We start from the raw sequence: 27,888 nt of genomic DNA, 5'->3' as shown, positions 1-27,888 counted from the left end.
TTTCCTCACCAGCGAAGTGAGGATACCATCGCTGAACCCGCGCTGTAAGGCGTGAGCAGCACACACAGCTTCCTCTTAGCACGGTTCAGGTTCAGGACAGTACGAGGGGTCCGAGTTTCTCCCCAAGACGCAGCACTTCAGCTTTCATGCATGCGAATTGTGACAGGTCACTAATGCTCACAGGATTCTTGAGAGGGGTCAATCAGATACCAACCGTGAAAATGTCCCACAAACTGTGAGTTCAATTTAAACACCAGTAACTGACGCATCAGGAGAAAATCAGAGGAAATCACATACTGTTGCCCTCAACCACAGATTCCCCCCAACAATGATTAGATGACAAATCTGGCTCCAAAGAAGATCTTTTACTGAGGCCTATTTAAAACATTTCAGTCCTTAATTCAAATAAACTTCAACTCAGCTGAACAGGTGATGGCCGATCCAGGTAAAGGCTTCACGGTGACAAAAATACACCCCACCTACAAAGACATCAGAGTAGGTTCCTGACTAAGAACAGTGTGAGAGTACTCAGGGTCTCTGTCCCATCTTCTTCAGAGTTCGATTGAGCTAGAAGAAAGAGAAAAGCAAAGTTAGCTATGGAGATTTCCCCAGCCCTGTTCCTGCAGGCACACGACCACCAGGCCCAACCCCTGGGCTGCCCTTCTGAAGTCAGGGAGGGCGTCTCTGATGCGGGCGTAGGTGTCCGCTGTGTGTGTACACAGCCTCAGTTAGGGGCTCCAATCCTGACACCTGTGGCCGTGTGCAATTAATTCATGCAGACTGGGGGCTCCTGGGTGGCTCAGCCGGTTCAGCGTCCGGCTCGCTTTCAGCTCAGGTCATATCTCATGTTTCGTGAGTTCGAGTCCCACGTCAGGCTCTAAGCTGACAGCACGGAGCCTTCTTGGGTTTCTCTCTCCCTCTCTCTCTGCCCCTCCCCTGCTTCTGCTATCTCTCAAAATAAGTAAATAAACTTAAAAAAATTTCATGCAGACTGTTCTTCTACCTGTCCTTCACACAGAATGTGCGTGCGCGCGCACACACGCACGCGCACACACACACACACACACACACACACACACACACACACACACACACACCCACCCACCCCCTACATGGCTTGGCCCATTTTCTAGGCCTCAGAGAGGCTAAGCCTGCCAGGGCCTCCTGCAGGAGGAGCCAGGTGCCACGGACCGGAGCGTTTAACAGTGACCTCTGCTGGAGGACTCAGAACACCAGGACGAAGTGGCTCCAGCTATGGCCACAAAGAGACCCCCACGCCATTGCACCCTGCACCCTCCTTGTGTTTGGCCTGACCCACAAGACCTCTCCCAGGGCAAGATGTGGAATGCGCCCAGTCTGTCAAAACACAGCTTTCTGTTCCCTGCCTGCAGAAACTGGCCAGACCTGTCTAAGAGAGTGACTGCCACACGGGGAGGGACGGGTAAGAGCAGGCAGTGAATCCGTCCATATTAGGAAATACCAGGGAGGCAGAGAGAGGAGAGCCGGCCACCCGCAGAGAGGGATCTTGGAAAGAGATGCTCTGGAGAAGGCTGACGCAGCAACTGCTAGAGGCCCAGCCCCACTCCCCAAACCCCAAGCAGCCAGCCAGTCTAGCTCAGAAACTTCAAGGGCCAACTTGGGGCTTTGTTGAAATGAAAAATGTAAAAACTTCCTAACTCCCCAACCAAGTTCCTAACCTCGGTCCCCAGCCCACACACCACACTCTCTCAGATTTCTCACCTCCTCAAACTTGTGAATCTGCCGGATGAAGAAATCCCCATAGCGCCTGGCAACCTTGGTGTCTGCGATGTGGATCATGTCCTGTGGAAAAAGTAGAATCAGAGGGGCAGTGAGGTAGAGCCACTAACGGACTTGCAAGTAACCATGCTGCTAAATAACCCCCTACGGTGCTTTTCAAAAGCAAATAGGTGTGTGTTGTTTTGGGGGGGGGGGGGGGCGGGAGCCTATAAGGGAGCGTAACCAGTTGATGGCAGCTTTCTTTCTTTCTAAACGGTTGATTTTTATTTTCTTCCTGTTAATTCATTTTTATTTTCTCCTTTTTAATTTTTTTTATTTCAGAGAGAGAGTGTGAGAGAGGGCCTGCGCGCCCATGAGCTGGGGGTGGGGTGGGGAGGGGAGAGGGAAAGGAGAGCAAGAGCCAGAGAGAGGGAGACCGACAGGGACAGAATTCTAGGCGGGCTCCATACTCAGCACGCAGGGCTCAACCCCACAACGCTAGGATCATGACCTGAGCCAAAATCAAGAGTTGGACACGCAAATGACTGAGCCACCCAGGCACCCCATTTATTTTTACTTTCAAGGTTTTTTTAATTTTATTTTTATTTATTTTTATTTTTTTAATGAATAGGACTATTTCGGCAATAAAAACATTTAAGACAGTATTTTATTCTTTTTTTTTTTTTTTTTGTAAGATTTGTTATTTTAGTAATCTCTATACCCAACAAGGGCTTGAACCTACAAGCCTGATATGAAGAGTCTCATGCTCCACTGGCTGACCCAGCCAGGCATCCTCAACATTTTATTCTCAACACTGTTTGGGAGTGTAATGTTTCAAATTAGTCCAGATTTTAAATTGTGTGTTTTAGCTCAAATGTGGTTGAACACCAATTTACTTGTAAATTCCTACATAATCTAGATTAAGACCCAAGAAACTTCTGAATCTCTTTGAGAGGACTTTTTCAAGTCAAGGATGAAAAAAGAAAAGCCAGAAAAACAGAAAGCAGGGGTGCCTCACTGGTTCAGTCAGTGGAACATGCAACTCTTGATCGTGGGTTAGGAGTTCGGGCCCCAGGCCGGGTGTAGAGATTACTCAAAAATAAAATCTTTACTGAGAACAAAACAAAACAGAAAGCAGCATTTTGCCAAAGATGAACCTGAACCAGTAAGAGGAACAATAATAAAAGAAAAATATCCCCGAAAAATTTTTCACATATGGACTTATTAATCAGTCTTAACTTATAATATGAATATAACAAATCATGACGAAATTTTATTTGTAATAACTAAATGGCTAATTCTTGGGAGAAGTGTTTACTTATATCTGTATATGTATATATATACATTACCATATATATATGTACATACATATATTTCTTTACACACACACACACACACACACACACACATTTATATAAAGAAAAGAAATCTCCATGCCCTACATGGAACTTGAACTCACAACCCTGAGCCCAAGAGCTGTATATTCTACTGACTGAGCCAGCCAGACGCCCCGGGAGAAGTATTTTATTAAAGACCATCCAGATAACTGGGACTAGTTCAGCTGGGTCACAAAGAGAAGACAGAGGGATGGACCAGGTTACTGACATTGCCAAAGAATGTGTGTATGTCAGGTATTGGGAATAAACTCAAAAAGGACTTTAGGTAGTTGATGTAATGCTGCAAGGGACAGTTTTGACTTTTAAAAGCACGAATAAAACACTGGAAAACTTCCACTTCCGATGTTTCTACTTTTGGTTCGCGTCAGAGATAGCTAAGTTCTGCCAAACATTAAGTCTTGCAAAAGTCATAAACTCCGAACGACACGGTTTGTTTAGCAAGATGAGCTTTCAAAACAAACTACCCAAACTGACCCAGCAATTCCACAAGTAGGTATACACCCAAGAGATTATGTGCACACAAAAACTCACAGCAGTGCTATATCCACAATATCCAAAAGGTGAAAACGATTCAATGTCCATCAACTGATGAGTGGATGAATAAAGCGGTATATCCATACGGTAGAGTATTTTTCGGCCTTGAAAAGGAATAAAGTACTAATACATGCTACAACCTGGATGCAATTTGAAAGCACATCCAATGAAACAAGGCAAACACAAAAGGCCACATATTTTATGATTCCATGTATAGGAAATGTCAAAAAATAGACAAATCCAGGGGCACCTGGGGGGCTCGGTTGGTTGGGCACCCGTGATTCTCTCTCCCTCTCTTTGACCCTCCCTTGTTCGCATGCGTGCTCTCTCATGCTCAAATAAACTTTAAAAAAAAGAGTGAGGGAGAGATAAATCCACAGAGACAGAAAGCAGACTACTGGTTTCCCAGGGACTAGGGTACAAGGGGAACTGGGAATGACCACTAATGAGTAGAAGCTTCTTTCGGGGATGTGGGAAATGCTGCAGAATTAGACAGTGGAAATGGTTGGGTGACACTATGAATACACTAATAACCATGGAATTATACCCTTTTTTAAAAAAAAGTTTATTTGAGAGAGAGAGAGCGAGCGTGCGCGCAAGCTCATACACATGAGCAAATGGAAGGACAGAGACAGAGGGAGAGAGAATCCCAGGCAGACTCCATGCTGTCAGTGCAGAGCCAGACACGGGACTCGAGCTCAAAGTTGCAAACTGTGAGATCGTGGCCTGAACCAAAATCAAGAGCCACGCAGGCACCCCTGGGATTATACCCTTTAAAACAGTGAAGTTTGGGGCGCCTGGGTGGCTCAGTCAGTTAAGCGTCCGACTTCGGCTCAGGTCATGATCTCTCGGTTTGTGAGTTCGAGCCCCGTGTCAGGCTCTGTGCTGACAGCTCAGAGCCTGGAGCCTGCTTTGGATTCTGTGTCTCCCTGTCTCTCTGCCCCTCCCCTGCTCATGCTCTCTTTCTGTCTCAAAAATAAATAAAACACTTAAAAAAAAACAGTGAAGTTTGTTATACAAATTATACCTTAAAAAAACTCCCCAAAAAACAGTATGTTTAGACCAGCACACTTTCTTAAAACAACCAAAATACAGAATGATTTTTAAAAACCTCCTCATAACATCAGGGCGCCTGGGTGGCTCAGTCGGTTAAGCGTCTGACTTCGGCTCAGGTCATGATGTCACGGTTCGTGAGTTCCAGCGCCATGTCGGGCTCTGTGCTGACAGCTCAGAACCTGGGGCCTGCTTCTGATTCTGTGTCTCCCTCTCTCTCTGCCCCAACCCGCTTGTGTGCTCTCAAAAATGAGTAAATGTTAAACAAAAAAATGTTTTTAAACCTCCTCATAACATCAAAGAGCTGACAAGAGAATACAGAGCTACTTAAGAGAAAATAAACCATCCTGAGTAAAACACAGAAGCCCCCTCTGCACTGAAGACATTCGCTAATCAATCCTAGAAGACCTGCACAGAGGGGACAAACCAAGGCTGGGGCGTCTTACAGAAACCCCTCCCTGCACTGCTGGGACCCTGAAGGGCTACACCCTGAAGCTGAAGGCGGACACGGACGCAACTGCCTGCTCCAGACATCAAGCAAAGCTCACCAAATTGGCCAAGGAGCATAACAGAAAGAGACCCATCCCCAACATACTATAAACACGAGGTGATTCTTCTGACAATCTGCAGCTGCAGCCTGGGCCTGCTACCTGGTCCCACCCAGAAAACCTGAGGCTTTGGTCTATGGTGGTCCCGGACCAGTAATCTCCCCAGGCACCTTGAAGAGGCAAAAGCAAATCCCCTCTAGGAGAATGAACGGTCGTCCTAGGTTTAAAAAACAAAAAAGGCATCTAAGGAAACACCGAACCGTGAAAAAAAAAAAATCAGAGAAAGCAAAAGCAGAGCTGAAGACACGAACAGGGACAGAACAATATATCCAAAGGAAATTAAGCAGAACAGAGGGAAAAAAAAGATGGAAGATGTGACACCGCACCCACCCTCTTCCCTCTCCAGCCTTCCCTCGGCCACGGCCTCCTCTCACGGGCCGCTCCAGCCACACCGAAGCTGTCCCCTCGCTCCTGCCCAGGGCCTCTGCTCCCTCTACGTGGACGGCTGTTCCCCCCGGGTGTGCGTTTGGCTAATGTCTTTACCTCCCTCAAGTCTTAGCTTCGATTTCCCTTCCTCAGCACAGGCTGTCCCGAGCACCTTATTCAGTCCTGCGACCCCTGCCTCCCACCACCACTACCGGTAACTGGGTAGCACCTGATGATTCTAACCTACCGCAAAATAAAGGAAAAATTTCACCTCTCCGTGTTTGTGGGCCCTGCTCCTGGGCTCTCAGGGAAGCTATACTTTAACCCTTACCTAAGGTCAAAATGACCCGGCAAAACCTCAAAGCACGGGTTTTATTTCTGCCCCAAGCAAACTCTGTACATCTACTTCATTTAAAAAAGAGAGAGAGAGAGAGAGAGAGAGAGAGAGAGAGAGAAGCATTCCAAACATAAAGATAAGAAATAGAAAAAAAATAGTTAAACAAAAAAAAAGAATGTGGGCTGAAGAAACAGAAAAACAACTCCCGGATTCCCGTAAGATTAAAGTCATACAGCCCTGCACGTACCATATAGCCTGTAACTCTCTGGAAGGTCATTCACTGCGACTTACAACTCAACAAAACAAAACCATATAGAACTCTCACACCAAACGTTCGTTCCCTGGAGCATTGTCTACGTTGTGGAGACCGTGCCTCTCAGGCAGCTGTCTTAACGCGGACTCGAACAGAACTTTTTTTCTTAAAAAATTAAGTGGGTCTGCTCATTTCGCATCGACACCTACTACCTGATTCGCGGCATCGGAACGCTCCGTGTCTATTTTCTTACGTTAGTACATCAGCACTAGGGCAGAAAGCTTTGTGGATTTTGTTCACCGCTAAGTCCCAAATGCTCAGCGCGGCGGGCGCCCGGTCGGTGTTTATCACGGGGTGTGTGAACACAGGGCCCCAGAGGCCCAGGCCGGGGGCCAGCCGTACCTTATCGATGTAGAAGTCCACCTCAGAGGCCGACTGAAACTCGCCGTCCAGGGCAGAGATGCCGCTGGTCCACACCAGGTTCTTCATCTTGTGTTTGAAGACGAGGAGCTGGATGCGGAACTCCTGTTCCGTGAGGTCCAGGAAGCCAGCCAGCTTGGCCACAGGCATGGTGGTGTAGAGCTTGAGGAAGCTGCGGATGGTTGAGAGCTGGGCCTGCTGCTGTACTTCATCGGCGAACACCTTCAGCTGCTGCAGGAAGGGCTCCTTGTGGTAGTTAGGGTGCACGTTGTCGTAGTTGGGCACCACGGGCGACAGGAATTTGGGGCACGAGTAGCTGAAGAGCTCCTCATAGACCTGCGGGTCACCTTTCTGCATGCGCAGCATCTTGTCCCCGTATTTCTCCCGCAGCTGGAGGTGAATGCTCTCGTCAATTCGCATGGGGTACATGGTGAGCGCGATGGCCAGCAGCGCATGCATCTGCTCGTTCTGCTTGTTAATCTGGGGGTGGGAGAGAAATCGCCGCAGGGTCAAATGCCACGGACTTTCGCAAGTCCCTGCCGCCGTCGCCCCGACACCCTCCCGGGGCCGTTCGCTCTCCCACAGTCTCTCCCAGTGCGCCCTCTAGCTCTAGTGAACCTCCCAGCCCACTTCCAGGTCCTCCTGGGCTGGCTCCTGCATGCTCTACCGGGGCCTCCTTCTCCCTGGACCACCCCACACTCCACCAGATCGATGCTCCCACACCACTTACGACCGAGTCACCCAGAAACTCGGATGGCGCCGTAATGCCTGTGACGATCAAACAGCTTAGCTGGGTGGTGAAGGCCACTCCAGAACCTGACACCCCCAATCTGACTACTCTCCTGCCCCCCCCCGCCCCGACGAGAGAGTCCATCGTGGTGCTACATCACCATACTTCTAAGTCCCAACACCTTTTCTCTGCCTAGAAACCTCAATGCTGTGCACGTCTTGGACCCACCCTCCTCCACGGCAAACTGCGTGAGGGCGGTACCCACATCTAACTCATTTTTAAACACCGACAGCCCAGTGAACGCTCAGCAAACGGTTTTTGAATACATCTAGGCACTGTCGCGGGACAAAAGTAAAATGGAAGATATTGTCCCTATTGTTAAGGAGTTAATGATCTGGGATAAGAGACACAAAGAAAAGAAACTTAGAGCATGCCAGCTTGAAAAGGCATACAAAGAGCAACATTTTGGATGGCGTTTCCCCAAAACTGCTGGCCTAGGTGCCAAGGGGTCAGGCCGGTCGGAGGCTTCCTCACCATCTCATACTTGTACGTGGTCCTCTGGAACATGCTCTTGGTCCTCTGGATGTAGAGGAGGATGTTGGCAAAGACCCGGATGGCATCCTGGTAGCGACGCATCATCAAATAGGCAAAACCGACGTAGTAGTAAGTGGTCACCTGGCACTCGGGCACACGAGAGTACATGCTCTGCGGAAGAAGGGAGAAGCACCCATGAGTCCCAGAACCGATCCACCCCAGAGAGAGTCTGGAGGTTGGCAGGGCCCAGTGTCAGCTGAGGCAGAAGCCCTGGACCACCCAGGGGAAGCCCTGGCTCGAGTCAGAGGTTCTGAGTACAGACCATACCATTCACCGATTAAGTTCTAGGACCTGAGAACCTCATTTTGTTAGATATTTTAAGGGGGGGGGCCCTGAATCAGGTAACCTTAAAATTTCTTTCAGATCCAAATCCCTCTATACCTCAGTCACATATTCCTCCTTGTCTACTCCTTGCTTTTCCAGATAAACTTGATAAAGGAACAGATAAAGACTGGAAGATACACACATGTCAAAAAGGCACCAATTTTTCTGTGGCTAAGAAAAACCACCACAGCTAATAACCATTATCTAACCATCTTAGAACTAAATCTTCTGTTAATTCCTTAACAAGTGAAACCTGAATGGTAAAAATCTACCATTGTCATTCTGTTTTGAAAACAGAATCAGAGACTGCTGAATAGTTCAAGTGTTACTAACTAACACGGAGAAAGCACCTTGCCCAGGCTCAGATTTTCATTACAGTGGTTCCCCCAGTTCTCAATTTTCAACTGGCCTGGGGATGAATCCTTTCTTCTCCCTGAAATGTATCCTAATAGATCAGAGTGTCTCTTGAAGCAGACCCTCTGGCTCCGGAAGGGGGTGGGGGGAGGGGTGGGGAGGGGAGGGAGGTGCAGGTAATCACCTTCTTATTCAGTTCGATATTCTCCAGCACCTTGATGGCCTGGTAGTAATCCCCTAACAGGGAGTGCAGGCGCAGGAGCCCCACCAGGCTGAAATACCCAAGCATCTTGTAAAGGGAGTGCCGTCCATACTCCCCGGCCACGCTCTCGGGGTCACCTGAGAGAAACAGATACCGTGAACACTTCCGCAGGGGCAGGTGAAAGAAGGTAAGCCTGAGCCCTGAACGTCCCTCGGTGACCTCTTCACCTACCGGCGGCCTCTAAAGCTTCCCGCAACAGAGATTCACCGCCCTCAAAGAAATACCAAGAAGCAGCACACTTGACCTGATGCTAATCTTTTCTTTTTTAAAGTAATCCCTATGCCCAATGTGGGCTCGAACTCATGACTTTGAGATCAAGAATCACATGCTCCACCGAATGAGCCAGCTAGGCCTCCCTGGCCTTAAACTAATCTTAAATTTACCAACAAGAGTTGCCTGAGTGGGGTGACAGTTTTTTGGTGTTTTGTTTTTTTTTTTTGGTCCCAAGACACCTGAGAATACCGAGATGGCCCCTTTTCTCAGGAGCAGTTTACTCACCAAGGCCACTGCTTTCAGGAAGTTCTTGAGGTCAAAGCTATTTTCCTAATAACACTAAGATGCAATTTGTCTTTCTCACTGAACTGACACTTGCCCCAAACACCCGAGAACAACATGGGTAAAACTACCAACAACTCAGCATAAATCAGGCAGTGGCACTGCAATTACTGTATTCTTTCCCACCACATGCAGGAAAAGAACCAGCCACTTTTTTCACAAAATACTATTTTTACTTGAAAGAATGGCCCATAAATTCAGATTGGGGTGTTTAGCAGACACGTTCCAAAACTGAACGAAGTGAACCTGTTACATTTCAACAACAAAATGGACAGTGCTCACTTCACTGCCAATGAAAATGTGAGCTTTTAAACAAAAACTGTAGTCTTAAAGAACTTGTATCTGCCACTATGAGTTCAACGCCTTCCATATAAAGACTTGTCTGATGAGACTGTGACAAAAGTAACAGATGTGGTCTTTAAAAACTGTCTAATAAAAGGGCGCCTGGATGGCTCAGTCCGTTAAGCATCTGACTTCAGCTCAGATCATGATCTCACGGTTTGTGAGTTCGAGTCCCGCGGTGGGCTCTGTGCTGACAGCTCAGAGCCTGGAGCCCGCTTCGGATTGTGTCTCCCTCTCTCTCTGCCCCTCCCCAGCTTGCACTCTGTCTCCTTCTTTCTCAAAAATAAACATTTAAAAATATTTTTAATTGTATAATAAAATCTGTCAACAGAAAATCTTTATAACTCCATGAACCAGTATTCTACAAAACCATGCAGCAGTAAAAAGAAAAAAAAAAAAAAAGGAAAAAAAAGATCCATTCAAGCTGCAGGATAAACCTATGAACTTTAACATAAGAAAGTAAAAGTTCACCGCTAACGTTTTCAGAATCCTCATCCAATGAACGGGTATGAACCCCTCGCTGTCAAGTTTTGATGTAGCAGCAAAGAACGCAAAGACTGAAAAGGCTGCTGAGATACTCCTCCCTTTCCCGACTCCATGTCTGGATGAGGCCCGGTCTCCCTCATCTACTGCAACTAAAACAGACTGTAACTGCAACAGACAGAAGGCAGAAGCACACGGAGCTCTCTTCCACGAAACCCGGTGCCAAAGTGATTTGAGAAAATGATACTCTTCTCACAGGGGCAAAATTTATACAGCTCAACTTGCTGATTCTCAATCTTTAGAGACTGCAAAGCGGTCCCGACACCAAAAACTTGGGAGAATCGCTGATCTAAACAAAGGCCCCGGAGACAGTACAAATGCCTGCGAATGCTGGTCTCACGAGTGCCGGTTCAGTCTGTCGGCGACAGGCTGCCAAGCCGCACAGCCCCCGACATCAGCACTTGGCTACTGCCCACGTCCAACACCAAACGGGAGCAGCCGGTTCCCTAAGCCGCAGCGACCCCTCTGCGGCCTCTCTTCCACGGGAACAGATGGCAAGCAGCACTCACCTCCGCTCGTGTACACCTCCAGCTGCCGGTTAATGTTCGACTTGTCTACTAGGGAGTGAAGGACATTGAGGACGCTGTGCACGTTCCAGATTTTGGGATTGGAACGAAGGAAGTCAATCTCCTCCTCTGACTTCTTGGCGGTCTTACAGCGGTACTGACTGAACGACTGAAACTGTCGGGAAGAAGGGAGAGAGACCGAGTGGCGCCCGGTGCAGAACACGAGGCCGTGGGGGGGCTGTGGACTGGGAGGGGAGGGCCGGGGCTACTCCCGCTCATGCCGAACTGTTCTGCGCGCTACCTGTTTTTGCAAAGCCATCTTGGTTTAAATTGAACTTTGTTCATCACTGAGCACGTTAGTTCTTCCTCGGCTAGCTAGATCTCTAAGAGGAAAGTTAGGTTGTAAAACAAAAAAACACATTCAGTTTGGTATTTGACTCCAGACTTCAGTGTAAAGTCTACGAGCTTTGCAATGCAGTCAACCTGGCTATCAGAAGCAGGTGGCTTGGAACAGATCTACTCTTAGACGGCTGTGCCATGCCCGAGTCAGGATTATGAATGCGGTGGAGACAGGGCAGGTGTCTGTACGTGTGTCTTCCCTACTGGAGTTCACCATCAATTCACCTAGGACAGGAACCCACTCTGAGTTGCCTCTGTACCAACCCAGACCCTAACCACCCAGCGTAAGGCACATATAGAGCCCATACCACAGGTATTTTTTGAGGCAGTGGTTCCATCTGGGACCAGCAATGGGCTGGGGCTCCATCAGTCACCCAGAAAACAGCACAAGAGACCTACGCAGTCAATTAGTTTGTAAAAGCTCCTTGGTTGATTCTGGTGCACACCAAGTTTGGAAACCAGTGACCTAGAATCTAGGTCCTAGATGACCCAAGAATGTTCAACTCCAAAATATCATCTTCCTCTAAGAATGTAGGAAAATGTTTCCAGATTTACAATTAACAGAAGAGTATCCAGAATACTGAACAGATTCTATGTCAGTAAAAACAAGACAATCCAATGGAACAATGGACAAAGGACACTGATGATCACTTCAAAGAAAAATAAGATTGGTCAATTAACAGGGAAAACGCTTGATCTCTTCAGATACCAGAGAAATGCAAATTAAAATGAGATCACCATTTCTTTCCCATCAAACAGACAAAAATTAGACCAGTAACATCCACAGCATAGAAATTCTCAAATACTGCTGACAGCAGTGGAATTCGACACAGCCCTCGGGGAGGGCAAGATGTTACTATTTCTTAAAATCCCAAGGGACTGCATGTTCTAGATCTCTACAGTGGCGGTGTACACATTTGTCAAATCTCATCAACAGTGCACTTAAAATTCGTATTTTACTGTGTGCAAATTTTGACTCTATAAAGCTGATTTAAAAAAACGTAAAAAGCAAATATCCTTCAACCAACAATTCTACCTCTAGTGATCTCTAGAGATGAACCTATGTGTAACATAAATGTGGATATTTACTCACTGTTTGTAGCAGTAGAAACTGAAAACCTAAATGTTCATCACCAAAAAGGTAGTTTACACAGATCTTGTAGTAAGCAGAAAAAAACAAACAAAGCAGCTTTGTTTCTACATGTCTCTATGTAGACATGTTAAGTGTTCCATATCGTAACAAATTACATAAATATATTATTGAACCATTTCTAAATGGAGTTATTTTTGTATGTATGTAACCCTGAGAAACATTAACATGGTGTCTATCTTTCCAGACAATAACTGATGCCTCCACAAAGGCAAGGAAGACACTTTTATCTGCAATGTGAAATAGACGAAGTTTTTAAACAGTAACGATATATAGATGTATTACTTGTCCTGATAAAAGTAAATGAAACCAGAGTGGCGGGAAAGAGCCACTTACCCGTGTGACATCTACCTGGCCAGGCAGAATCCCACCTGGCCCTCACTGGCCAGGCTCTGTTACCGGTGAGAGCACTTTAAGCCCCTTAAGAGAGCACCAGCTAAGCCCAAGGGATTATGATAATCTTAAGAAGGATGAAGAACCTTAGCACAGATGATCCTCCTTGACCTGCTGTGAGTCAACAGGACCACCAACCTTCTAAAATATGCCAAAGAAGGGGCTGACACAAGCCAAGACGCCAGAAAAGGCAAACCAGGCCAGTGTGGTTTGTGGCCCTCACTGCACAAAAGGCACCAAAGCCTCATCTTAAGCAGAAAGCCTCTCCCAAAGGGCCCTGGGAGGGCTTTCTCAGCCCACCATTCACAACTTGCCAACACTTTCTAAGACTCTGGTCTGTGCAGCTCAAATAACAGCTTTATTAAAAATCTGATTTCTCCGGAAATTCCCAGTGAGAGTTATCCAGTCCTCATAAAACTCACAGGAAACAAGTATCTCCAAATTCAATTACTCTGTGTTTTTTAAGTCTATATTCTCTTTTTAAAGAATAAAACTAACCTAAAAGAAGGTGGTAAAGAATAATGATAGTACTGACCATCACAACAACCAGGCAACATCTACTGAGTAATTCTTCTGTGACAGGCACTGCACTAAGCACTTTAGATGTCATTTCCAGTAATCACCCCCCAAATCCCGCTTTTACAGAAACCAAGGCAATGTGGTTAAGTAATTTGCCCAGGGTCCCAGGTTAGTGAACAGCAAGACTTGAAAAGTGTACCCCTGGGCTACACAGCTGCTGTACTTGACATCTGACCCAGCTCTTGGTGGAGCCTCCATAGGAGCACTCCAAGACAGGCAATGTTTCCGCCTTGATGCTAATGTTCTACTTTATTCTTATCTAGCATATAACCACTATCACAGTCAAGGGATACAACATTTCTGTTTCCTAGGAGACGAAAGTCAAACTTGGGAGAGCTTAAACAACATGTCCACGTTACAGACTACCAGGTGGGAGCCCCCAAACCAGCACCCACTCACTTCTACCTGACTCCAAAGCCTAGGAAGCCTTTATTCTCCCTATCAGACCAACTCTCAAGGTCAGGTAAGAGCTTGGTGCAACTCAGCTCGACTACCAAATTGATACCCAGAGCTCTTATGCGTCACTGACTCTTCAGAAAACCATGACACTGAGGACCGCCACCAGGGGATATCCCCAACCACGATGGGGACATTTTTATCCCAAGCATCTTTTTAACAATGCAAACAATGGTAACTGTTGCTCCTCTGTTGGACTAGTTATTTCAAATGAGATCATGGCTGGCCAGATACCTGATAGATGAACTCATCAATGATATCCCAGAGCCACTGGTTGGGTAGTTCAAGGGGAGCAGGACCATCGGCATCTGCGTGGGAGATCACAGCAAAGTCAGATGCAAACTATGCCCACTTGGTAAGGCTATATATAGAATACATTTTCTAATTTTTCTCTTAAAAAGACCATGAATAACAGGACATCCCCCCTTCCACTTGCATATTAAAATTCTGCTAACAAAAAGCTAGAGGCCAGCACTGGGCCTCATCACAGCCTCACACCCTTAACCAAACTCAAACTCACTAAGAATGTAGTTGAAGAGATTGCAGTAGTTGTAGTAGGATTCAAATCTCTGCTCCAAGGAGGGTCCTCCCTGTAAAAAGAAAGGAGACATCAGCACAGATGTTTAATTTAAATGTGTTTTACTCGGGGCCCCTGGGTGGCTCAGTTGCTTTAGCATCAGACTCTTGATTTCAGCTCAGGTCATGATCTCACGGGGAGTTTGAGCCCTACACTGGGCTCAGTGTTGACAGTATGGAACCTACTTGGGATTCCCTCCCTCCCTTTCTCTGTGCCCCTCTGCCTCCCTGACATGCGTGCTTTCTCTCAAAATAAATATTAAGAAATAAAATATATGTTAAAAAAAGAAAAGAAAAGAAAAGAAATAAAATCTATGTATTTTACTCATGGTCTACCATGACGGCTAAAGACCCATGAGAACTGACGGTGACTCTCTCCTTCTGAGGATGCAAAGAGCACTCAAGTCAGAGGGAAGACCGTAAGAGCTAGAGCAGTTCAAAGGGGCATTGAATATCAGACCATAATGTTCAGGTTTTACGGCAACAACCCCAACTGACCATTAAAGAACAAGCATGCAGATCCAGTGAAGCAGAAAGACAGGAGTACTGGGGCGCCTGGGTGGCTCAGTTGGTTAAACGTCCCAACTTTGGCTCAGGTCATGATCTCACAGTTCATGAGTTTGAGCCCAGCGTCAGGCTCTGTGCTGGTAGCTCAGAGCCTAGATAAAGCCTGCTACAGATTCTGTGTCTCCCTCTCTCCCTCTCAAAAACAAACATTAAAAAAAAAGAAGGAAAGAAAGACAGAAGTACTAACAAAAGCAAAAAGGTAAGATCACAGCGCTCAAAGAATGGTGAGAGCAGATAACGCTACACTAGGCTACACGAGACTAGAAGGGGCCAGGAGTGTAGAGGTCTTTCAGGTCAACAGAAATCTAGGCCAGAGGGGTCAGTAAATCCACTATCCCCTGTTTTGGTCAATAAAAAGTTCAACTGGAACACAGCCCTGCACTCACTGTCTACGGCTGTTACAAAGGCAGTGCTGAACACATTCAACAGAGACCATGATGGCCTCAAAGCCAAAAAAAAACCTATCTGGCCCTTCATAGTGAAGGCTGCTGACCCCCATTCTAGACTTCATGTTGCTGGGAACGGAGAACCACTGAAGGCTTCTGAGCTGGGGAATAACACGATGCTATCTGTAATGGGGGAGAAAGAACACAGCCCTGGAGTTTTAGCCCCACTGCTTACTGAGCTTCTGACAAGGTACTCAACGTCTATGTAGAATGAGACTGTCGTAAAAGTGCCCAATATAGTTAAGTGTTCTTTCAATGAAACGCCCCCACAAGATTTAACGTTGGCCGTATATATGAATGTACCCCATGTGGTACCTAACGAAGAGGTTACAAGATCAATAAGCTTCTGCTGAATCTTTATTACAGACCAAAGGTAAGATTGGGCATGGTAGAACCACTTGCACTATGGGTTCTGATGCCACGGTCTTCCCAAGAAAGCCGTGTTATATAGGCTAGCTAGACTCAGCATGGCTCACATTGTACCTGAGCCAAAGCATCAAGTGTAGGAGGGAATCTTCACTTTCTCTCACATAAAGTAGTGAGAGCTCTCACTGGGACGCCAGAAAAGCACAGCCCCTGCAGTACTCGGACAACGGGAACGCCTCCAGCCGGCACTCACGGTGGCTCCCACGGCAAAGCAAGAGCTCGCTAGTCAGGTCAAGCTGACCCCTCAGGGGGACGAGACCCGAGTTAACTGTGAGCAGGCAGAAATACTCTAAGGAGAGATCATGGTGCCAGTTTCCTTCATTTACACATGCACACGCACGCTCCAACAATTAGCCTGTCACCATCAGTGACGAGGCACGGGATTACAGCCGTGAACAAGATCAAGTCCGTGCCCTGGCGGAGTTTTACCCTCTAGCGGGGGTAGCAAACAAAAACCTAGTAAACAAATAATACGATGTCAGCTAGTGATGCACATACGCTCTGAAGCGTGGCCAGGAGGATGGCCCGAGGATGGCCAGGAGCCCAGGAAAGGAGGGGAAGCCAGATCAAGCAGAACTATGACTAAGACTTGGGATTTTATTCTAAGTATAAGAGCAAGTCACGGTAGGATTGGGAGGCAGGGTGTGACTTGGTGAGACTATGTTTCAAAAGGATCACGCTGGTTACCAGGCTGAGGATAAACTCTAGTAGAAGAGTGGAAATGGACACCAGGTAAGCAGCTACACAGTCCAGGCAAGAGACGATAATGCGTTGAACTAGGATAGCAGCAGTGGTGGCGGTGATAAGTGGGTGGTTTCAAGAAGTATGTTGAAGATAGAGCTGAACAGGATTTGCTGCAAGGCTAGAAGTCAAGTGAGACAAAAGTCAAGAAAGAGGCCAAGGTTTTCAGTCCAAGTCACCTGGATGCACGGTGGTATTATTTGCGAGTTGGCTGACATGGGAAGAACAGGTTTACAGGGAAAAGAAGACTTCAGTTTGGGGTATGTTACACTTGAGATGAGATGACCAGAAAGACAACCAACTGGAGACGTGGAATAGGTAGCTGGATATGCAAGTATGGATTTAGAGACACTGGGGCTAATAATAGAGATTTTCAGTCATCATGTGTATAAATAGTACAGATCGTATTTTAAGAGACTTTTGTCATTCTAAAATTCAGAAATCAGAGAAGAATCAAACAGGTGCCCAAAGTAGGGGGAGTGTGGCGGAAAGAACACTGGTACTCCAATAAGACAGGCCCGAGTTCAAGGAGTCTGGCCACTTACTAGTTGTATGAATTTGAGAAAAACCACCTCAATTTGCCTGCTCTGCAGGATTACGGTGAGGATTAGAATATAGATGCATGTCAAATGCCAAGCATTATGCTTGACACACGGTGACAATTTCATGTATGTTTCAGAGTCAAAGACGCCAGGGCAATGCACTGGAGTTAAAAAAGCAAGGACATCACAGGCAGAGACAAAAGAAGGTGCTCAGGGGGCCCCAGGGTGGCTCAGTCGGTTAAGCATCCAACTTCAGCTCAGGTCAAGATCTCACAGCTCATGAGTATGAGCCCTGTGTCAGGCTCTGTGCTGACAGCTCAGAGCCTGGAACCTGCTTCAGCTTCTGTGCCTCCCTCTCTCTCTGCCCCTCCCCTGCTTGTGTGCTCTCGCGCTCTCTCTCTCTCTCTCTCTCTCAAAAATAAACAAACATAAAAAAAAAATTAAGGCAGCACTCAGGAACACACTATTAGGATGGCATCCTACAACCCAATCAATGTGATGAGTGCAAGTCAGAAACTGTGGGGACGGAGACATTAAAACGGACAGCAAAGCTATCACCTATTACAGTTTGTCTGGAATAGATACCCAGCTTGCTAGATTCAATCATTCCCTCTGTTGTTATTATTACTATTTTTTTAGCGTTTATTTTTTTTGAGAGACAGAGAGAGACAGAGCGTGAACAAGGGGAAGGGCAAAGGGAGAGGCAGACAGAATCCGAAGCAGGCTCCAGACTGTGACGCGGGGCTCGAACCCACGTACTGTGAGATCAGGACCTGAGCCGAAGTCAGACGTTTAACTTACTCAACCACCTAGGCGCCCCCCCCCCCCCCCGTTATGTCTTAAAAGAATACTGAGAACACATGCCAACCACTCTTGGACACCGAACCAGTATAAACCAGTGGTTGTGTTCCAAACACAAAAACGACACACAGTTTAAAACAACGCCAACAACACTTAGATACTCACACTGACTTTGGCATATATGTGCCTGTAGTATAATTCTTTGTACAAAATCAGGAAGACAGCATCTGAAAGAGATGGCAAAGGGGTGCTTTAGTAATCCACAAACAACCAGGGTCTTCAGGCAGTTCTAGCCCCTTTGAAGGGAGTAAAAGAATAAACATGATTTAAAAGACTAAACGACATCTACATTTTAAATTTTAACACTTATACCCCAAGAATACCTGCAACAAGAAAATTCACCTTGTTTTGTCTTTCAACCTCATCTTCATCTCATTCAGACTCATTTCCCGTCATTTAAGATATTTTGCCATCCAGTTGTTTAATAAACCAACACATAAATAAATAGTAACAGCTCCCAAGAAAGCAATGTCACGTTATCAAAATCGGAAATATATGGGTATCTTTTATTTAGAAATCCTATTTAATTTTTTTATATTTTTTTTTTGAAAGAAAGAGAACACATGGAGAGGGGGGAGGAGGAGACAAAGAAAAAGGGGGGCAGGGGGAATCCCAAGCAGGCTCCACGCCCAGTGCAGAGCCTGACTCAGGGCTCAATCCCATGACCGAGAGATTGTGACCTGAGCCAAAATCAAGAGTTGGATGCTTAACTGACTGAGCCACAAATCCTATTTTAAAGAACTTATCCTATTAATACGATACAACCACTAGAAAGAAAGGAAGGAAGGAAGGAAGGAAGGAAGGAAGGAAGGAAGGAAGGAAGGAAGGAAGGAAGGAAGGAAGAGTTCTTTGGATACTGACACTGAGCAGAAAAGAGCTAACAAAGCAGGCGTGAGACTTCTACCCTTTGGCTAGTGAAGCTGGTCCTTGGCTGGCATCTGGGAACCTGGATCTCAGGAAGGTCCTCACCACCCTGATAAGAGTGGTTGGTCTGCTATGCCTAAACTGTGCAACAGTGGTTCATGCTGAACTCCCGCTTTCCTTCTGGGGGTCTGGAATTTTGGTATGTGCTAGGCAGAGGATGTGCCCACATAACCAACACCCAATAAAATCCTTGGACACCAAGTCTGTAAGTAGCCTCTCTGACAGACAACTTTTCACACGTCACAATTCCCTGCTTGCTCGAGGAACAGCACATCCCATGGGACTCCACGGGAAGGGACTGCTGGCAACAAGCACCTGGTTTCCGTTAGATTCCTGTCCATGTCTTCTTTCCCCTTGCTGATTTTGCTCTGTATCCATTTGCTGTAAACCTTCACAGCTGTGGATACAACTATACCAACCACCAAACCTGGGGGTGGTCTTATAAATCCTGGAGATACAGGGGCGCCTGGGTAGCTCAGTCGGTTAAACGTCCGACTTCGGCTCAGGTCATGATCTCGCGGTCCGTGAGTTTGAGCCCCGTGTCGGGTTCTGTACTGACGGCTCGGAGCCTGGAACCTGCTTCGGATTCTGTGTCTCCCTCTCTCTCTGCCCCTCTCAAAAATAAACATTAAAAGAAAAAAAATTAAAGGAAAAAAAAAAAGAAATCCTGGAGATACAGAATACACTCCAAAAATATAATTAACTTTAAAAAGGAAAAAAGGGGCCCCTGGGTGGCTCAGGCAGTTAAGCATCCAACTTCAGCTCAGGTCACGGATCTCGTGGTTCATGAGTTCAAGCCCTGCACTGGGCTCTCTGCTATCAGCACAGAGCCTGCTTCTGATCCTCTGTCTACACCTCTCTCTGCCCCTCACCCACTCACACACACATTCTCTCTCAAAAATAAACAAACATTTAAAAAAAAAAAAAAAGGGAGGGGCACCTGGGCGGTTTAGTGGGTTAAGCATCTGACTCTTGGTTTCGGCTCAGGTCATGATCTCACGGTTTGGGAGTTCGAGCCCCGTGTCGGACTCCAAATTGAGAGTGCAGAGCCTGCTTGGGATTCTCTCTTTCCTTCCCTCTGCACTTCCCCCACTCATTCTCATTCTCTCTCTCAAAAAAAAAAAAAAAAAAAAACCACAAAAACTAAAAAGATGATTTAAAAAAATTTTTTTCAGGGCGCCTGGGTGGCTCAGTCCGTTAAGCAGCCAACTTCGGCTCAGGTCATGATCTCACAATCCGTGAGTTCGAGCCCCGCGTCGGGCTCTGTGCTGACAGCTTGGAGCCTGGAGCCTGTTTCAGAATCTGTGTCTCCCTCTCTCTGACCCTCCCCCATTCATGCTCTGTCTCTCTCTGTCTCAAAAATAAATAAACGTTAAAAAAAAAAAAAATTAAAAAAAAATTTTTTTTCCAAGGGAAAGAAATGGCATTTAGTCTATGTAAAAAAGAAACCAAAAAGGTATTTCTATTTGCTTCTGTATGCATAGACCATCATGGGAAGGATAAGAAAAGAAAGTGGTAGCACTAGACGGCTCTAGAGAAACTGAAGACTTGAGGATGGAAGGGGAGGGGGGTGATTTTCACACCAAATCTCTTTTTTCACTATTAGGTCCTGTGATTACTTTCCTATAAAATTATACACAGCTGACCGTTGAACAATGTAGGGGTTAGGGGCAAGAACCGCCCCCTGCACAGTCAAAAGCCCACACAAATAACTTCTGACTCCTCAGATATTTGACTGTTGAACTTTAATAACCTACTGCTGACTGGGAGCCTTACCAATAACACAAACTGTCAATTAACACATATTTTGTATGCTATGTGTATTAGATCCTGTATTCTTATAATAAAGTAAGCTGTAGAGGAGAAAACATTAAGAAAACTGTAAGAGAAAATACATTTACAGTACTGTATGGGAGCGAAAATAATCCATGTATAAGCAGACTCACCTAGTACAAACCCATGTTGTTCAAGGGTCAACTGTATTACAGGACTTTGTAGTTAAGACACACAATGTTACGTTCTTATAGGCAACATATTAAAGAAAGAGGTCTGAGCACCACAGAAAATAAACTCTCCGAGAGCGACTTCTAAACTGAGCTGAGTAAATGAAAAGACACTACATGTCCATAAATTAGAAGACTTAAATATAAAAGCAACATACCCCTAATTCTATTTTCAGAGTCAACACCATCCTTAGCAAAATCCCAGCTGGCTTTTTGCCAAAACTGACCGGCTGATCCTAAAACTCATATGGAAACCCAAGGGACTCAGAAGAACCAAAACAATCTTGAAAAAGAACATAGTTGAAGGACTTACACTTCTGGTTTCAAAACTTACCACAAAGCTACAATAATCAAGACAGCGTGGCCCAAGCATAAGGAAAGACATATAGATCAATGGAGTTAAAATGAGAGTCTAGGGGCGCCGGGGTGGCTCAGCCGGTTAAGTGTCCAACTCCTGATTTCGGCCCAGGTCATGATCTCACGGTTCATGAATTCGAGCCCCGCGTCAGGCTCTGCACTGACAGTGTGGAGCCTGCTTGGGGTTCCCTCCCCCAACCCTCAAAATAAAAAAAAAAAAAAAAAAAAAAAAAAAAAAGGCTGAGAAGGGCACCTGGGTGGCTCAGTGGGTTAAGCATCCAACTTCGGCTCAGTTCATGGGTTCTAGCCCCACATCAGGCTCTATGCTGACAGCTTAAGAGACTGGAGCCTGTTTCAGATTCATTCTCTCTCTCTCCCCCTCTCTGTCCCTTCCCTGCTCGTGCTCGCTCGCTCTCTCAAAAAATAAAACATTAAAAAAAAACCAAAAAGCCTGAGAATCCAGACATAAACCCTTACGTTTACATGATAACCAATTTCGACAAAGGTGCCAAGATAATTTAATGGAAAAACAGTCTTTTCGAAAACTAGTGCTAGGACAGCTAGTTATCGACATGTAAAAATGTGCAGATGGGTCTTCCTACATCACACCATATATAAAAAAACCATCATAAAGTGAAAGGTGGAAGGAAGCTGCCAGAGAGCCCATTCCCAAGCGACTATAATGACCTCCAAAATTACAGAGGGAAATGGAAACAAGTCAGGACAAAGATCTCAGTTTCAGCTTCACCACACTTGAGAGGTCTCTGTCCCCTCTTTGTTTATTCGGCCTTCATTCAACAAGTTCTTTACTAAGGGTCTATTGTGTACGAAGTCCTGGGGAAACAAAACAGTGAGTGAAAGACACAGATCATTTGAGCCTCCTAGTGACCCCCGTCGCAGGATCCCACCCAGCGCGCAGAACACAAAGAGCTCATACCTACCGTTTCCAACCTGTGGAGCGATGGCTTCGGCCTCAGGCCAGGGTGTATTCTTGAAGAATCTTTCAGTCAACTTGGTCCAGCTGAAAACCAAGCACAAAAATTCTACAAGTCCAAAACAGGAAGGACCTGAGAAGAAGAAACCTTCACATTTTACAGATAAGGACCCAGGCTCACAAAGGGGAAGGCGTCACAGCAACGAAGCCAGGGCCAAAGCCCTCCAAGTCTACAACTTTCCTATACCCAACTCTGCACCTCAACTTTTCTCAATACGGTAAACACTCCTTTTTATCGCTTATGGGGCAGCTGGGTGGCTCAGTCAGTGGGGCTCCAACTTCGGATCAGGTTACGATCTCAGAGTACATGCGCTTGAATCCTGCACTGGGTTCTGCGCTGACAGCTCAGAGCCTGAAGCCTGCTTCAGATTCTGAGTCTCCCTCCCTCTCTGCCCCTTCCCCACTCACGCTCTGTCTCTCCTTCAGAAATAAACGCTAAAAAAAATTATCAGTCAGGCAACCACCGTGCTCTTCAGGATCATTTCCGGCCTCCGTGTCATGAACTCCAGTCATACTTAACAGCTCGCTGTTCCCTGATCTGATAACCTGTTTTAGATACTCCCACCCTTCTCCCTTAGCAATATTTTTCCTACTCTCCTGGAGCGCCGTGTCTCCTCCTCCTTTCCAAACTTGGAAGCAAATCTGTCTGTCCGTTGTGGTCTGATGCCGTCGCAGACCTGCAGCATCCCACCCAAACACCGCTGCCCACGATGCTTCCCAGCCCTACAAGAGGTTTCCGTTCCATTTCCCTCCTGATCCCCTTAGGAGCTACTTCAGCTTTCCCCCCCTCTCCTCAACTCCCACCTCTCTCTCTCCTCCGGATCTTTCAGTTCAGCACAAAAATATGCTCAAGTTCCCGCTTCAAGACATGCGACAAAACACAAAGCATCTCAACAACACTTTATGTCCTCTACACTTGCTACCTCTCCTTTGTCATCCTCCATTTCTCACCCTCTGCCATCTGGCTCCTGCCTCCACCACTCCACTGAAACGGACCTTGCTGGTGATCAAAGGACTTCTCAATTGCCAAAATCAACCGGCTCCTTCCTTGACTCAATCTCACCAGAACACTTAACGTTTGTTGACCCTTCCCTTCTTCAAAGTCTCTTCTCTCTGGTTTCCTGGGCCACTTCTCTCTGCTGACTTACTACCTATTTTCCTGACACTACTCTCTACGTCTATACTATCTAGATTTTCTTTCTGCCCTGTCTATTTACCATTTCCTCCATTTGCCCACTCATCTGCAAAGGAACATAACTTTCCAAGGCGCCAGACATTCTCCTCACCACACATTCTCCTATGGAAATGTGTACCCCACGCATGGCTCCAACTCTAACTGCCACATGTGATTACTGTGCTAAAGAAATGAATGTCAAATTTTAATTTTATTTTATTTTTTATTTTTTTTTAACGTTTATTTATTTTTGAGACAGAGAGAGACAGAGCATAAACGGGGGGAGGGTCAGAGAGACAGGGAGACACAGAATCTGAAACAGGCTCCAGGCACTGAACCATCAGCACAGAGCCTGACGCGGGGCTCGAACTCACGGATGGCGCGATCATGACCTGAGCTGAAGTCAGATGCTTAACCGACTGAGCCACCCAGGTGCCCCTCAAATTTTAATTCTAATTAAAAAAAACCAATACTTAACTCAGTTTCTGGAAAACTTTCAAGTATATTTAGAATTATTTAAGTATGTGAATCTGATGTTTCAACTGTAAATGTTATGAAATCTAAATAGAAGGAAACCTGGGTGGCTCAGTTAAAACATCCAACTTCGGCTCAGGTCATGATCTTGCGGTCTGTGAGTTTGAGCCCTGCGTCGGGCTCTGTGCTGACAGCTCAGAACCTGGAGCCTGTTTCAGATTCTGTGTCTCCCTCTCCCTCTGCTCCTCCCCAACTCATACCTGGTCTCTCTCAAAAATAAACATTAAAAAAAGAAAATTTAAATAGAGATCAAGTATTTCCAACATACACAAATTGAGTTGTGCTATAAATACAAAATATAGGATTTAGAATGCATAATACTAAAAAAAGTAAAATAAGTCATTAACGGTTTAATTCTGATTATGAGTGGTAATATCTTAGATGTTGAAATAAATTACTAAAATTAATTTCCCGTCTTTTTACTTATTTTTTAAGTCATTTATTATTATTTTTATATATTTTTATTCATTTTGAGAGACGAGAGAGAGAAAGAGAGAGAGACAGACAGACAGACAGACAGAGATTCCGAAGCAGGCTCCAGGCTCTGAGCTGTCAGCACACAGCCCGACGCAGGGCTCGAACCCACAAACCATGAAATCACAACCTGAGCCGAAGTCAGACACTTAACTGACTGAGCCACCCAGGTGCCCCTAAAGTTTTATTTTTAAGTGATCTCTACACCCAACGTGGGGCTCAAGCTCACAACCCTGAGACCAAGAGTCATAAGCTCCACCAACTGAGCCAGCCAGATGCCCCTCTTTTTATATTTTTTAAACATAGCTGATGAAAAAAACTGTTACACGTGTGGCTAGCATTATTATTTCTATGGGACAGCACCGAGCTACACACTTTTAACTAGGAAGATGTGAGGAGGAAGGAAAAAACAGTTCAGGGATTAATTCTATTCACTGATCCAATAAGCCTCCGGCTATTAGTTTTGTCCACCCCTCCTCTCAGTAATGGTTTAAATTCTGCTTCCTCGGTGAAGTCATTCCTGACTATCCTGACCCTGACTGACCTGTCTCATCTCTAATGCCAATTACACAAGGGCAATCCCCTCAAAACCAGTCAAAGCGTGGCTCACCCTGTTATGCATTAAGTTGTGCAGTAATGTGGGGCATCTTGGGGGGCTCAGCTGGGTGAGTGTCCAATTCATGATTTCCGCTCAGGTCACGATCTCTCAATTCCTGAGACAGAGCCCCATGTCTTCACGCCGACAGCGCAGAGCCTGCCTGGGATTCTCTATCTCCCTCCCAAGCTTGCGTGTTGCACACGCGCACTCTCGCTCTCTCTCGGTAAATACACATTAGGAAAAAAGTCGTGCAGTAATTTAAAAATTAGGCTCTGCTGTCAGAATGTGCAGGTTCAAAACTCAAGTAGCCATGTGACTTACCCTTTCTGTGCTTTGTTTCCCTCATCCGTAAGATGAGGAAAACAATACTACCTACTTCATGGGGTTACTGTGAAGCGTAATGAGTAAAACACAGGAAAAGCATTCTGAATGTTGCCTGATTTACACTGGTCGGACATACTACTGTAACTGCTGCTATAATTACTGATCACGGTGTTATTATTTTAGACCCTGTATGAGTTTTTTTTTTTTTTAATTTTTTTTTTTTTTAATTTAATGTTTTTATTTATTTTTGAGACAGAGAGAGACAGGGCATGAACAGGGGAGGGTCAGAGAGAGGGAGACACAGAAACTGAAACAGGCTCCAGGCTCTGAGCTGTCAGCACAGAGCCCGATGCGGGGCTCGAACCCACAAGCTGTGAGATCATGACCTGAGCCGAAGTCAGAGGCTTAACTGACTGAGCCACCCAGGCGCCCCAGACCCTGTATGAGTTTTGGCAATACAGTCCAACAAAGTAACATGTCTCCCCCAAGGAATCACGGAAACCCCTCGGGCTCTCTCTTTACAGAGAAGTGATTAGACAGCACCTTTTTCAGGGGCTGCGTCACTAAACCAGTCCACCTAGAAAGAGGGTCATTTCAGCCAGCAGTCTGTACCTGTTCTCATAGATGTCTTGGATCTCATACACCTTCTGGTCGATGACGTCGCTGGACACACGACTGGCCTGAAGCTCATACACCTTCTGGTCAATCAAATCTGAGACGGTTTTGTGGAAATACTGGATGAAGTTTTTGATCACTTCAGGGATCACCTGATAGGTCTGCTGTTCATACTGACGTTCATAAGCCAGATCCTGCTTTGGATCTCCTAAAGGTTGGACAGAACAAATACTTTACCAAGTGCTTTCGAACCCACGTATATTACAAAACAAAAGGGCAAGACCATCCTCTAAATTAAACTAAAGTCTACAAATCAGGTATAATTCCCTTTTAAGCGCTCAGAAACATAACTGTCCCCAACTCACTCTCAATCCCGGTACGCGGTTTCTTCAAAAAACGCACCACTACTTAAAAGTATATGTTTGTTCATAATCTCTTTCCTCCACTAGAACCTGAAGCCTAAGAGGGCAAGAACCTTGTACTCAGTGTACCTTCAGGTGTACCCATGTGGTTATATGTGTGTTAGAAGAGAGAAGACGACTGTGGGAAGGGAAAGTAAGTAGTAGGCGCTTAATATTTTTTGGATGAATGAATGACTGCCATTTTCTACCAATACAATAGTGCAAGTTACCAAACTTCTCTGTTCTGTTCTCTCATCTGCCAAATGGAGACAACTTTAATTTAGGTACTTTATAGAACTGTTTTAAGGACTAAATGAAACGCTTTGGACAAAGTACCTGCAACCATGCACGGCACTTACTAAGTCAAACCAACTCACTACGTTTCAGGAAACCCCAAAACCTTCCAAAAATACTTCACTTGGGCTTGGTTTGAATTTCTTTAATTTTGCCCAAGATTTTCTTCTTCAGCGAATAGTCTGACAAGGAAACCACATCCAGGATAGTAAGCTTTCTCTTCTGAGACTCGGAGGTGGAACATGAAAAAGACCTGGTTTATTAGGCTCTATACCACCCTCCTGCTGAGAACTAATAACTGACTCCACACCAGGACCACGAAGAAAGAGCGTTTAACAGATGCCCGTCAAAGCTGTTCTGAGACCCTCAAAAAGGTGCCAAACCCTAGAAGCGCCTAGCTAGCCAGACAAGTCCATGGTCTCACCTGTGTGCATGTCATAGTCGCCTGGGTAAGCATAGGGATCATAAGCAGCCTATTAAGGAAAGAGACGGAAACGGTCACCAATTCGTGAACCCAAAACGTTCGTTCGACAATGTTTAGGATAAGCAGGGTACTAAGAATACGCAAGTGGGTAAAACACAGTCCCTGCCTTGGAGAAACTCACACGCTTGTGAGAGAAGGGAGAATAAACCAGACAGCAATACAACGTTACGGATGCAAATAAGGTAGAGCAAAGCCCAAGAGGCTGCGGGAACCAACGGAGTTTTACAAGGGGCAGCCCAAACCGTACGAGCTAAGTTACAGAAACACAGAATCCTTATGGGATTCCACAAGCAGCCTCCGTCTCCGGTCTCGCAAAAGGAGAGACCGGACATGCGAAGTGGGCGGGCCGAGACGGGGCTGGTGAGTAGCAGCCAGCCGTGGGAACAGCATGAGGGCCGCGCCCGCAGGGAGGCAGGCCGGAGGCGGTCGCGGCCCGCAAGGGCTCCCAGAGAGGCCCGGACGCCGTCTCGCCGCGGGGCCCAACATCCAAAAAACTCTGCCTCCTTCGCGGAGCTCAGTTCACGCGCAGGGCCAGCCTTACCTCGGACTCGTAATCATCAGCGGGATAAGACATGGCTGCGGCACTCGCGAACACAGCCAGAGAGAGCGAAAACTGCGGCCCGCGCCTGCGTCGTGAGGCCGGAAGTTCAGCCCCTACCGG

General features: G+C 46.1%; 1 protein-coding gene across 2 annotated transcripts; it reads right to left on the bottom strand.

The window, feature by feature from the left end:
- Nucleotides 1–350: 350 nt before the first annotated feature.
- EIF3L (eukaryotic translation initiation factor 3 subunit L) lies at nt 351–27,888 on the bottom strand. Of its 2 annotated transcripts, XM_007079394.3 has the most exons (13): nt 27,769–27,888; nt 27,168–27,216; nt 26,046–26,256; nt 22,277–22,356; nt 18,157–18,218; nt 14,413–14,482; nt 14,127–14,200; nt 10,919–11,090; nt 8,892–9,046; nt 7,970–8,140; nt 6,688–7,185; nt 1,741–1,821; nt 351–567 (listed from the first exon to the last, which is right to left on the bottom strand). In XM_007079394.3, the coding sequence occupies exons 1-13, from the start codon at nt 27,799–27,801 to the stop codon at nt 529–531; spliced, it is 1,695 nt and encodes a 564-aa protein (XP_007079456.1). In that variant the 5' UTR covers nt 27,802–27,888; the 3' UTR covers nt 351–528. The 2 variants fall into 2 exon arrangements, with proteins under 2 accessions (XP_007079456.1, XP_042849171.1); XM_042993237.1 differs by lacking the exons at nt 22,277–22,356; nt 27,168–27,216; nt 27,769–27,888 and having other exon boundaries at nt 26,046–26,124.

Source organism: Panthera tigris, chromosome B4 (assembly GCF_018350195.1).
Source record: "Panthera tigris isolate Pti1 chromosome B4, P.tigris_Pti1_mat1.1, whole genome shotgun sequence".
Classification (NCBI taxonomy): domain Eukaryota; kingdom Metazoa; phylum Chordata; class Mammalia; order Carnivora; family Felidae; genus Panthera; species Panthera tigris.
Note: the sequence above shows the minus strand (reverse complement) of the source record. Positions and strands in the feature narration are given on the sequence as shown.